At 40.8% G+C, this 12,573-nt stretch overlaps 1 protein-coding gene across 2 annotated transcripts; it reads left to right on the top strand.

The window, feature by feature from the left end:
* Positions 1–1,326: 1,326 nt before the first annotated feature.
* mtmr2 (myotubularin related protein 2) lies at positions 1,327–11,980 on the top strand. 2 transcript variants are annotated; one of them, XM_061739916.1, is made up of 16 exons: positions 1,327–1,562; positions 4,482–4,584; positions 4,683–4,706; positions 4,813–4,879; positions 4,995–5,089; positions 5,174–5,278; positions 5,558–5,662; positions 5,745–5,828; positions 5,915–6,064; positions 6,150–6,338; positions 8,400–8,585; positions 8,783–8,989; positions 9,070–9,162; positions 9,250–9,363; positions 10,006–10,182; positions 10,282–11,980. In XM_061739916.1, the coding sequence occupies exons 1-16, from the start codon at positions 1,483–1,485 to the stop codon at positions 10,444–10,446; spliced, it is 1,944 nt and encodes a 647-aa protein (XP_061595900.1). In that variant the 5' UTR covers positions 1,327–1,482; the 3' UTR covers positions 10,447–11,980. The 2 variants fall into 2 exon arrangements, with proteins under 2 accessions (XP_061595900.1, XP_061595901.1); XM_061739917.1 differs by lacking the exon at positions 4,683–4,706.
* The last annotated feature ends 593 nt before the right edge of the window (positions 11,981–12,573 follow it).

Genomic DNA, 12,573 nt, shown 5'->3' with positions numbered 1-12,573 from the left:
CAATTAAGATTCAGAATCGATTATCACTATTCAATTTGATCAGATATCGGTTTGGGTAAGTGTTAATAAAAATGTTTTTTTGAGCTGTTACCTTAATTACATGACTGTAGTTATGAATGAATGAAGGATTGTTTATTTCGTTCAGCAGCAACATCATAAAAAAACAACAAACATGAACAAAACAGAAAAAATAAATTAAACTATGGCTGAACGAAAAGGGTTTGGCAGAAGCATAGCTTTTAGGCGCCAAACCCTTGTTTACTATTCAAAATTTGACAAACAAACAAAACATATTCTAGTAATACAGTACTTTATAGTACTACAACAATGTATATTAACATATATATCCAGAACTTTACCAAAATTACCTTATCTGTTATGCAACATATTATTAGTATTAAACTTGACGCCATGTTCATTGTTTGATAGTTTCACACCACATGCATGAATTAAATGACGCGACTACAGGGTTTAAAGTTCACCAGGTGAAGATATAATAATTAAAAAAAAAAAAAAAAAAAAACAATCATTAGACATATAAATCTTTTTAGGAATTAATATGAGAATCAATTTTTTTTTTTTCAACACAGGCCTATATACAGATACAGGCAAAGTTTATTAATTGTATTTCCAAATTATTGACCCCAGCCCTGCCAATTGTGTTTAAATGTTGAATTTTTGCCTGAAATCTAAGAAATATACTTGGGACTACCAATTCTGACAAGGAGAGGGCAGTTATCCTGCTACTTTTTTTAAAGCTAGTTCATGACTGATGTCTCTTAACCTACCCGGGATCCGTTTTGTTTGATAGATAGATAGATAGATAGATAGTCCTTTATCCATCCTTCAGTGGGGAAATTCGCTTTGTGCAGCAGTAGTACACACAACACACACATGCAACGAAAGGAGGAGGAAAAAGGTAAGAAATATGCAATTGCAAAATATAAACAGTATATACAGTGGAATAAAAAATACAAGTAGTGCAGTACGAGAAGAAGACAAAAACTGCAAAAAAATGTAATGTGTTTGATATTTATATTTTTATTTTATTTAGTTTCATATTATTTTACCGTATAATTTGGTTTTGTTTATTTTTCTATTTTATTTTAACGTATTTTGTTTAGTTTTATTTCATTTTATTTTACCGTATTTTATTTTGTCTTGTTTATTTTATTTTATTCTAATTTTTTTATTTTATTTTATTTTGCCTTATTGTATTTAGTTTTGCATTTCATTTCATTTCATTTCATTTCATTTCATTATGAAGAACTGTGCAGTCATGCTGCAGTTGCCCGGGTCGGCCGGCTGAGGGCGCCACCTCCATCACCAGCCGTCACCGGGACTGGGAGGCTTCTGGGAAAAGATGGCAGCTTCCTTTTGTCGGTGGGGTTTTGCTGTTCTCAGAAACAGGATTTAAAGCAGTCCTAAGTGGAAACCCTCGCCCCGGAGTCACCCACCACCCACACCTTTGAGAGGGAGAACATGGAGAAGAGCGGCAGCGTCGACAGCCTGGGCTCCAAGCCCTCCTCCTCCCGACAGCCCAGTGTTGATTCATTGTCCAGGTAAACTAAACCCTCCTCAAAACAGCTTTATGCGACACCAGTAAGTTGTGAAACCGCTTTACTATTAATAATATGATCTTATAAAGTGATATAAGCGCTTCTGGTCCGGGTGGTGGTCCTGCAACAGTCCAGTTTGGACACATGGAGGTGTGAGCAGGAGACAGGAAGACCTGATTACTGACAGAGACGCAGCCAGAGCTGCTGCTGCTGCACAGATTAGTGTTTCTCCTCCCAGTCTCCCCCTCAGTCTGTGAAGGTCCTGGCTGGGTGTCTGGGTAGTAGACACGGCTCTGAAAGTGGGTTAATGCTGGGCATGGATGTCACCACCCATTAGGGTAATCCACTGAACCAGGTCCTGTGAAGGTTCCTGATCAGACACACAGATACACACACACAGACAGATACACACACACAGATGGATATACACACATAGATAGATACAACCATGCACACACACACACACACACACACACACACATAAATACATACACATATATACATACATACACACAGTACTGGAGTTGAGGGGGGATGAGGGGATGGCATCCCCCTCTGAAATAAAAACGGTCAAAATCATCCCCCTGTAAAACTGCTATCCCTCCTTTCTATCCCTTATGTCATTTCATCAATGAATGTGGTTTTACTGCTATTTCAACATTTAGAGTCATCACCAGAAAAATAATTCATTTGACAATTTTCACCTGTTTCAAGTAAATTTCACTTGAAATAGGTAGAAAAATCTGCCAGTGGGACAAGATTTATCTTCTTATTACAAGCAAAAAATCTACTTGAAACAGGTAAAAATTGTTGTGTTTTCCAGTGATAAGTCTTGTTTTAAGTGTAATGAGATTTGTTTTACTAAAATGAGACATTTTAACTAGAAATAGGACAAATATTCTAGTTAAGATTTTGAGTTTTTGAGTCATATTGATAAGTTCAGAAAACTGTTTTTTATTGTTGTGTTTTGATGTATTTGATGTAAGCCCAGTGGATATTTAAACTTACAGAAGGCTGCATTTAACTGCTGCTATGTCATTCCTGCAGTATTTCTGCAGGTGTTTTGGTCACTGCTATTATTTGTAATATATTATATTATTTGTAATCAGCACAAACTATCTGTCCCCATATGATTAAAATCCACCATCCCCCCTGATTTTTTTTTACAACTCGAGTACTGCACACACACACACACACACACACACCTCCAGGGTCCTTCTCTCTGCCACCGACACCACAGATCCAGCCCTGCTTACCTGTCCGTCCAAATGCCCAGCATCCCTCTTCTTAATACTGCCCCCCCCTCCAACAAACCCCAGCATTACAAAAGCGAACACTAGGCACAACAGACTGTTAGAACATCAGCAGCAGTTTCTTACCGACGTTAAAGGACCCCGGTCTTCTCAGGAGGTAAAGACGACTCTGACCTTTACGATGGATGCCGTCTGTGTTGACAGTCCAGTCCTAACTAGGGATGTTAACAATGAATCGATTTTAGATGAATTGTCGATAAGAAATTACTCGATTAAATTAACCAAATAACAGTTTATCACCGTTTTATGATTGGGCTGTGTTCCATGAATGTAAAGCTGATTTAATGTCTCGGCGCGCTATACAGCCAAGAAAGCAGAGCTGAAAACACGGCTAGTAGCTCTGACAACAGATTGTTGGACTTCCTTAACAATAGAAAGCTACATCACGATAACATGCCACTTCATACAAGTTCAAAACAGTGACATTTTCTTTTAAAACAGACATTTTCCTTTAAAACACATTTTCATTGAACTTTTTCAGTTATATAGGCTAGGCCTACTCATTTTCCTTTGTTTGTGTAAACAAATATTTGACTAAGGAATATAATATGCCTTGTGTATTCTGTATGTCAGCAAAAATCATTTTTCTTAGACCTTATTGAGGGATTCTCAGATTTAAAAGAAAAACACTGCTTATCAGTTAATCGTTAATCGGTTGATAAGGTCATCAATTCATCAATTAATGAATTAATAGAATAAAATAAGCTTTATTGGCCAAGTATGAACATGCCGGACAGGAGATTGGTCTTCGGTTGTTTGGCTCACTAATCGATAATCGATAATTAGCATCCCTAGTCCTGGCTCTCCTCCTCCTGAAGTCCACCACCATCTCCTCAGTCTTGCAGGTGTTCAGCTGCAGATGATTGGCGTTGCACCACCCTGTACTCCGTCTCTCGTCCATCTGCAACACATCCAACAACAATTAGTTTCCTTAACAAAAATAGTTTTTATTCCTCATAAGGATCCCTGAAGAAAGCAGAAATTAACATAACCAACTTATTTGGGGATTTCTCAGCTGGATGATGATGATCACTTAAAATGTATACTTTGTCAGCAATATTACTTATAATATTGAAACCAGCCTGAAATTAAGCCAGTGGCTTCTGACACAATCCATTTTAGAAAACGTGTCTTTTAGCTGGTTGATGGATATTTGTTGAGTCCTTACAAACACCAGGAAACTGGACCACATTACACCAGTCATGAAATCGCTACACTGGTTCCCAAGAACCAGAACCAAGCAAGGTGAGGCAGCGTTCAGTTATTCTGCTCCTCACCGGTGGAACAAACTTCCTGTAGACCTGAGGTCTGCTCCAACTGTAGATCCTTTAAATCAGGACTAAAAACATTACTGTTTAATTAAATACCTACCTGCTGTACTTGCTTTTAAAAAAATTGTGCTTTTTATTATTTTACCTCTTTTCTTATCATTTTATTTGTTATTTACTGTTTAATTGTGTCTCGCTGCTTTTAATGTTGATGTTGACACTTTGAATTACCTTGTGTTGAATTGTGCTATACAAATAAACTTGCCTTGGGCACCTCAGCTTGTTCAGTCTGATCATCAGGGATTTTAAAATCTGCCATCTTTGTCATCTGTCCCCGTCAGCACCTGCACATCCCGCTCTGACCGGTCAGCCCAGGCCAAACCACCATCCGCTCTGTCCTCCGACTCCGTGTCGACCTCTGCAGACTTTTCTCCGGAGCCCAGGGTTGGTAGCCTACATGCACATTTAAAAAACTGATTCTCTGCATGCATTAACACTGTTGATAACCAAAGCACGACTCTCCTCATTTATGCATGCCTCAGGTCAAGCCTGAAACCACCAGCAAGGTATACTAACCTATGCATTCATGGTACATCCTTATATCTGAAATATACTGTACACATGGTGGAAGTGACTGCTGTAAATGTATCAATTTGTTTCTCATGTTTCCAGAAAGTGTTCAGAGATTCAGACAAAGAAGAGCCACAGCTACTTCCAAATGAAGCCGTGCAAGATATGGGTAGATATTATCTTTTAGTGTTGCTGCTCAAATCAAGACATAAACACATTTTGTGACTAGATATAGTACAAATATATAAACCAAATTCGTTTCTTTGTAAATTTCTATCCTCTAGCACAAGATGTCACCTACTTCTGCCCGTTCACTGGAGCTCTGAGGGGAACGGTGACGGTCACCAACTACAGGCTTTTCTTCAAATCCATGGACCGGGTATGAGGAGCGACTATTACAACACACGACTACTACTTTGATTCCTTTGAGGGATGTTTTTCTGATTTTGTTTTTGGTTTCTAGGAGCCTGGGTTTGTGTTGGACCTGCCTCTCGGGGTGGTGAGTCGAGTGGAGAAAATTGGAAATGCTTCCCAACGCGGAGATGTGTCCTACGGGATAGTCTGCAAGGTGAGTGAGCTGTGGAAGGGATTTATAATCATTGCAAATGTTGAATGTTTAAAGATTGTAGATAATTAATGGTAGAGGTTAAGAAAAAGAGATGTAACTGCAGTTGTAATTATTTGTACTGATATTAAACTAAAATGCTATACAGATGAACTTAACTCGATTTAAATAACTAATTTAAGAGACTGTTCACTCAGTAGTCGGTAACTTTTTACTGCTATGAAGACCTATTTGCACGAATACGGCTCTGGCTGGGTCTGACCATGACTCTCTGCTCTGCAGGATATGCGTAACCTGCGATTTGCACACAAACAGCCGGAGGACACGCTCAAGAAGTCAATTTTTGAAGTGCTGATTAAATTTGCGTTTCCCGTTTCCAATGGGCTGGTGAGTGTTTCTCAGTGTCTCTCCGTCGTCGTACCGTCGGCGTGGCCCACTAATGGATTCCCCTCTTCTCCGTTCTCCATAGCAAATATTTGCCTTCGAATATGGTCAAGTCTTTCCTGAAAATGGCTGGAAAGTGTATGATCCTGTCGCAGAGTACAAAAGACAGGTACTTCCAGTGACACGGCCCATATATGTTGCCAGATGTGAAGGGTTTACAGCAGATACTGATGTGTTTTGTTTATTTTTGTCAAGGGTATACCCAATGAAAGTTGGAGGCTAACGAAGGTGAATGATCACTACGAGCTGTGCGACACCTACCCGTCCACTCTGGCTGTACCCGTCAACATCCCGGATGAGGAGCTGAAGAAAGTGGCTGCTTTTCGTGCAAAGGGGAGAACGCCTGTGAGTGACGGTTCTGCAGCTTTCAGGGGTTTGTACGTGGCCGTGCATCGTGCTGTGCTACAGTCCTCTCCCGCCGTGCCTGCAGGTTTTGTCCTGGATCCACCCGGAGAGCCAGGCCACGGTGACGCGCTGCAGTCAGCCGATGGCCGGGGTGAACGGCAAGCGCAGCAAGGAGGACGAGAAATACCTCCAAGCCATCATGGACGCCAACGCTCAGTCCCACAAACTCTTCATCTTTGATGCCAGACCCAGCGTCAACGCTGCTGCCAACAAGGTGGATGTAATCGATGTCCAAGCAGATTGCAAACTGTTGAAATTGCTACATATTATCACTGTTTAGTTTAGTTTAGTTTAGTTTATTTAACACATACAATAAAAAATAACATCACACAAATAAGTGCAGTTAAAAGAAACTGTGCATGGAGGAGCGAGCAAGCCAGTGGGTTTATGAGGAGGCCCCACCTAATAACATTTAACAATAAAGTTATGAGGATACAAAATCATAAAATAAAAAAATACATCATAAAGATTGCATGAATGAAAATAAAAAATTACTGTAGACCTATGATCACATGATCATGAAAATATGAATATTATGCTGAACAAATGGCAACACAGAATATGAAGTACAAAAGAAGCATTAACAGTGGGAAAAGCAAGAGCTTTCTTGACTACATTGTTGAATTAAATGCTCTCTTGAGCGACTTTTGAAAATGGATAGGGACCTACAATTGTTTGCAATATGGTACCAACTATTCCAGACTTTGACACCTCTAAACCTTAAAAAAAATTGGCTTCTAGATTCCAGACATTTCGGCGGATGTACGGCGAGGGCCTGCCATGTTGAGTAAGAATGAAATTGAGAGTTTATAGCGAAGTATGACCTAAAGTGCTCAGGAACATTTCCTTCTGAGGAAAATATCTTGTAAAGAAAAATGCATATTTGGTAACTGTTGATGTCATAAATACTAAGGATCTGTAGATTTTTAAATAAGGGAGCAGCAGTAGCATCCCAGACAGATCGAGATGCAAGTCTGTTGCATTTGTTTTCCTTTGAAACATGTTGAGGGATTTGTACACAACCGTTGCACCTGCTGATGGAGACATATCTGCTGTGCAATGGGAACTACAAGTTTTAACATTCATTTTCTCACAAGTTGAAGAAATTACACCACATGTGGAGTGTTGTCATCTTCTTAAACTTTGTAAGATTACAACAGCAAGAAAAGTTTTAGCCGTCATTTCTAAAAGGGAAAAGAAAACTCACAATTCTCCTGATTATGTCTGTTGTTAAGTGAAGTTTTGGGAAATGCTGCACTGACACCCATTTCAGACTGACGGAGGAGGCAGGTAGCTTAGTGCTGAGATGGTTTCTTTAAATGCATCTAAAATAAACGGAGCAGGTTTCCACCCAGTTGCTCTTGTGAGCAGTTTTTTGCAGACGTGGTAAAAGCAGCCTGCCGGCTGAGACTGAGGTGCTGAAGTATCCCATTTCAGACTTATTTACTTACTCTTTAGACTTACTAGTGCTGGCTGCCATTCTCTTAAGTTCACTTCAACTTTATTGTACCCGAAGGTAAATAACCAGCAACAAGAAACCATCAGTATACATACAACATAAACCATAATCACAACATAAACAAATGTATCTATTTATTCCTGAGGGTTATAGCAGTAAAAATAAACCTATGTTTAAACGTTTGGTTTTGCATTTTGGTACTTATCTGGGTCTGCATTATTTTAAGGACATTTAATGTCTAGAAATGTCTTAGTATTCACACATTTCCTCTCCCACGGCATCTTAAACTGGCAACGAAAAAGGTTCCCTAACTGTAATTAAAGTGTTCAAAAATTACAACTTGAAGCCAGTTTTTTTTTCAGAACTTAAAGTGGAACAACAGCAAAACCTGTAAGAGCAAGATGTCACTTTTTGGGCTCTGAAAAGAGGCAGAAAATGTACTGATTCCACGGTCTTTGAATGATTGATTGATATCTTTATTTCAAACATAAGCACAAAAAATTCCTAAATAAATAAAACAGCAGAACAATAAATCAATAACATAAAAAAGAACAATAATAATCACTAAATAATAAATGTAAATGTATATAATAGCATGTTATGCTCAAAAAAGGAGGAGGACAGACGTACAAACTCTTACAGAAAATGGAAAATATAAGTAAGAAGCAGAGAAAAGTTTACACAGTTTCATACCTGGGACCCTTTATCAGGCAAAAAATGTTTAGAAGTTGTAATTTAATTCCACTTTAGGACTCTGAGTTGTTGAGTTGATCGATGCCCAGCTGATCTTCTTCACCTCTACGTTGTTTTCCACAGATGAAAGGAGGTGGATTTGAAAGTGAAGATGCGTATCAGAACGCCGAGCTCGTGTTCTTGGACATTCACAACATCCACGTGATGAGAGAGTCTCTCCGCAAGCTGAAGGACGTGGTGTACCCCAACATCGAGGACTCCCGCTGGCTTTCCAACCTGGAGGCCACTCACTGGCTCGAGCACATCAAGGTGAGCAGATGAGAGTGAAGATGAGAGTGAAGATGAGAGTGAAGATGAGAGTGAAGATGAGAGTGAAGATGAGAGTGAAGATGAGAGTGAAGATGAGAGTGAAGATGAGAGTGAAGATGAGAGTGAAGATGAGAGTGAAGATGAGAGTGAAGATGAGCGATCAGCGACGCTCGTGTCTGATGGCTTCTTGTTTGCAGTTGATCCTGGCCGGAGCACTCCGGATCGCAGACAAGGTGGAGTCGGGGAAAACGTCGGTGGTGGTGCACTGCAGCGACGGCTGGGACCGCACGGCCCAGCTCACGTCCCTGTCCATGCTCATGCTGGACGGTTACTACCGCACCATCCGCGGCTTCGAGGTGCTGCTGGAGAAGGAGTGGCTCAGTTTTGGTCACCGCTTCCAGCTGGTAGGTGAAGAATCTCATCTCCCTTGCTCAAGGCGTTTCTGTCTGTAGTTACATGACCAATGTTCCCTCCGATTCTCCAGCGCATCGGCCACGGTGATAAAAACCACACGGATGCAGACCGATCGCCTGTCTTCATTCAGTTCATTGACTGCGTCTGGCAGTTGACCCGCCAGGTAAGCAACGAGCTTTAAAGTCGGGTCTGAGAATCTGTCCTTAAAAAAAAAGTCTAAAAGATGATAATCGATGTGTTTTTCTGTAAGTTTCCTGCAGCTTTTGAGTTTAATGAATACTTCCTGGTAACCATCCTGGATCACCTGTACAGCTGCCTGTTTGGGACGTTCCTGTACAACAGCGAACAGCAGCGGATGAAGGAGGTAAGTACGGGTTGTTTCCCTCGGCACTAAACGTTTGAGATGATGATGCTTGCTGATTAGTACATTGTTAGGATTTTATAAAATTGTATGAAGGGTTTTTCTATCAGATTCTACCCTGGTGGTTGCTCTCAGGGCAAGATCACCTCCTGGTTTTATGACCAGACTATTAAGACTTTTAGCTGTTTTCTCTTCTTTAGGTGAAGAAAACGAAGAGAAACATGTTTTAAAACTGATTGATCCCATCCTGTTTTTCTTAAACTTTTAGTTTACTTTTCTGGGTTGACACTTCAAGTAGGAAGCAATCAACATAGATATGAGGCTGAAGGTGTGACATGTTTGGGTGTCTTTCCCTGCGGCTCCACAGACGGGGTTCACGTACTAAACACCTCCTTTTTCAGTATAAATACGACTGGATTGATGACCACCGTGTGCATTTCTCTCCTACCTCTGTGGTTTGAGAAAAGTGTACCTGCGGGTGGAAAATATTGTGCATGATATGATAAAGCTTGTATCAACATTTGATTCAGTTCACTAGTTTTCTCATGGTGCACCAGACAAACAAACACACAGATTGGAAGACATACAAGCAACCAATCAAAAAGGCTCTTGCAGATTTAACACGTTTACCCTTTTACTTTCCAGGAGATTCCCAAGAGGACGGTCTCCCTGTGGTCGTATATCAACAGCCAGCTGGAGGAGTTTACCAATCCTCTATACGTGAACTACTCTAACCAAGTGCTGTTCCCAGTGGTCAGTTTGCGCCACCTGGAGCTTTGGGTCGGCTACTACATCCGCTGGAACCCTCGCATGAGACCTCAGGTACGCTGTGAAACCTGCTTCATGTTTCCATCACCGTCCCCAGACACCAGCACTTCACCTGAGCTTTACACATCCCCCTTTTCTCTTTCCTCATCCAAGGAACCGCTGCATCAGCGCTACAAGGACCTGTTGGCAAAGCGCGCCGAGCTGCAGAAAAGGGTGGACGAGTTGCAGCGGGAGGTGACAAACCGCTCGGTGTCCTCGTCCTCTGAGCGGGCGGGCTCCCCGACGCGCTCCATCACTCCGGTGCAGACCTTCGTCTGACGCGGTGGGACGCCTCTGACCGTCACAGGAGCAGAGGGGAGCTACATGTGAGAGGCTGCCGAGCAACAGCAGCCACGAGGGCCACGGCAGAAGCCACGAGGGACCCGTTCACCAAACTGCTCCTTTAGGTGACTTTTGATACACTACGAGCAAAAGTGTGAAACGACAGTGTTGTATTTCCAACTCTCTGCCTGCAACACGGCGAGTGTTGTCTCTCTAACACAACACGGGACTACAGCCATACGCTACTCTTCCTCCTTGGTGACACTCGAGAGGACATATAATCAAAGTAAGAGAGCACTGTGTAGCCTTCCTGACCGCACTCACAACTAGTATAACTATAGTAACTATTACTCGGGGTTGACTTTTATGCCTTATAAGTATCATAGGAAGACTAGTGCTTAAAAAATCCAAACCAAGATTGGAAATTAACAAAAACATTTGGTGGTTGTTAATTATTGATTTGGACAGCGACGTTGGCTTCCTATAATAGTTAAAATGAGACGTTTTATGAGCCCATAAATAGTAACGTTTGACATTCCTTTCACCAAATGATTCAAGCTTTGTAAGTTTAATTTTTCTAAGTAGCGGAAATTATTTATTATCATTTACAAGTGTATTCATAGCTCTTAAACATTCTGTATCTGATGTTCTGATCTCACGATTAGAGCATTACTCTGTGCAACACTAATAAGCTGCAAAAAATACACAAGAGTTTGTTTGCGCCAATAATTTGTAATTACGGGGGGGGGGGGGGGGTTAGTTTTGCTTTTTGTTAACTTTTCTTATTTTGTTTACATTTCTTAATGCTGCATTTTACAACTAGTATTAGTTTCGTAAGCAATAGAACGGGTGCTAACACTAATGAGTTAATGGATCTTAATACGAGTGCCTGTTCTGAATAACTGATGACGAAAGGACGGCGCATATGGTTTGCGATGTGAATAAGTACACTGATGGCCTCGGGCATCATCGCCGTACACGTGAATACTTGCATGAACCATGCTCCTCAACCTCAATGATGCAATACACTTGGATATATTAGCGTGAGAACAGCACCCTCCTTGCATTTAACTGTTAGTGTTTCAGATGATGGCTGGCACTGCCACCGTCTCCAGATCTGCTTATGATCTTGCTGTTAAATGCAAGATAGAGAGTGCCTTTCATGATCATTAAAGAGAGAAAAAGAGATGAATTAACTATGTTTATAAGGCAGGCGAATACTGGACCACCATGTCTCTGCAGAGAGTCTGTTTTATCTATCACTTTTTTTTTTTTCTTGGTACCATATAGCCGTTATCACTCATTATTCCTAGTGCTTTTGTACTCAATTCATGTCTGCTCCTATTTGTACTCGGACATCTGTTTACCCTCACGCTGTATTTTACACTATTACAGTTAAACACTTCCTCTTAAAGTGAAACTACATGTGCTTTCCAAATTCAATTCTTGAATTTGGAAAGTGATTTACTAAACACAATAATTGTACTTTCAAATGTAAGACTGTAGTAACATATTTAATAAAGATTCTAACATAACATTTATGGTGTTTTTCCTTTTTCCCCCCCATAAAAGGAGATCAGGGAAAAAGTGTGATCTCCCTTTGTGACAAAATGAAATCTGGGGATAAGAAGGAGATTATCTGGGGATCTCGGAGGTCGGGAGGCCACGTACCAGGTCAGCAGGTCTGACATGGAAGTTGGAGCAATGTGAGATCTAACAGGAAGCCAGTGAAGGGGAGATTTGGTCATGGTTTTTGTGCCATACTTTTTTAGTCTTTCTGCAACATTTTGAATTAATTGGAGGTGACGGAGGGGACCCTGGCTGATTCCTGAGTACAGTGAGTTACAGTAGTTCAGGTGAGAGTAGACACAACTTTTTATAAGTCAGCAGTTGAAAGAAATTATGGGATTTTAGCAATAAACTGAAAAAAAAAAAACCAACATTTTGGGCCATCCAGGATGTAATCTCATAGAGAAGCTGTGAGATTTGCAAAACTGCTATGATATGTGGGTTTTATTTACATGTACAGCATCATGAGCATCATCAGCATAGAAATAATTATTTAGATTATGGTCCTGAGTAAATTGGCCCACAGGAAGCATGTCAATTCACAACGAGATGGGA

Source organism: Cololabis saira, chromosome 14 (genome assembly GCF_033807715.1).
Source record: "Cololabis saira isolate AMF1-May2022 chromosome 14, fColSai1.1, whole genome shotgun sequence".
NCBI lineage: Eukaryota > Metazoa > Chordata > Actinopteri > Beloniformes > Belonidae > Cololabis > Cololabis saira.
This window is presented reverse-complemented; position numbering and strand designations above follow the sequence as displayed.

What these genes read in the sequence shown, in the direction of transcription:
- mtmr2 (XM_061739916.1), top strand. Translation starts at nt 1,483, where the DNA reads ATGGAGAAGAGCGGCAGCGTCGACAGCCTGGGCTCCAAGCCCTCCTCC. An exon ending in TCGCAGAGTACAAAAGACAG is followed by an intron (nt 5,829 to 5,914) that starts GTACTTCCAGTG and finishes ATTTTTGTCAAG; the next exon opens with GGTATACCCAATGAAAGTTG. An exon ending in TTGGTCACCGCTTCCAGCTG is followed by an intron (nt 8,990 to 9,069) that starts GTAGGTGAAGAA and finishes CCGATTCTCCAG; the next exon opens with CGCATCGGCCACGGTGATAA.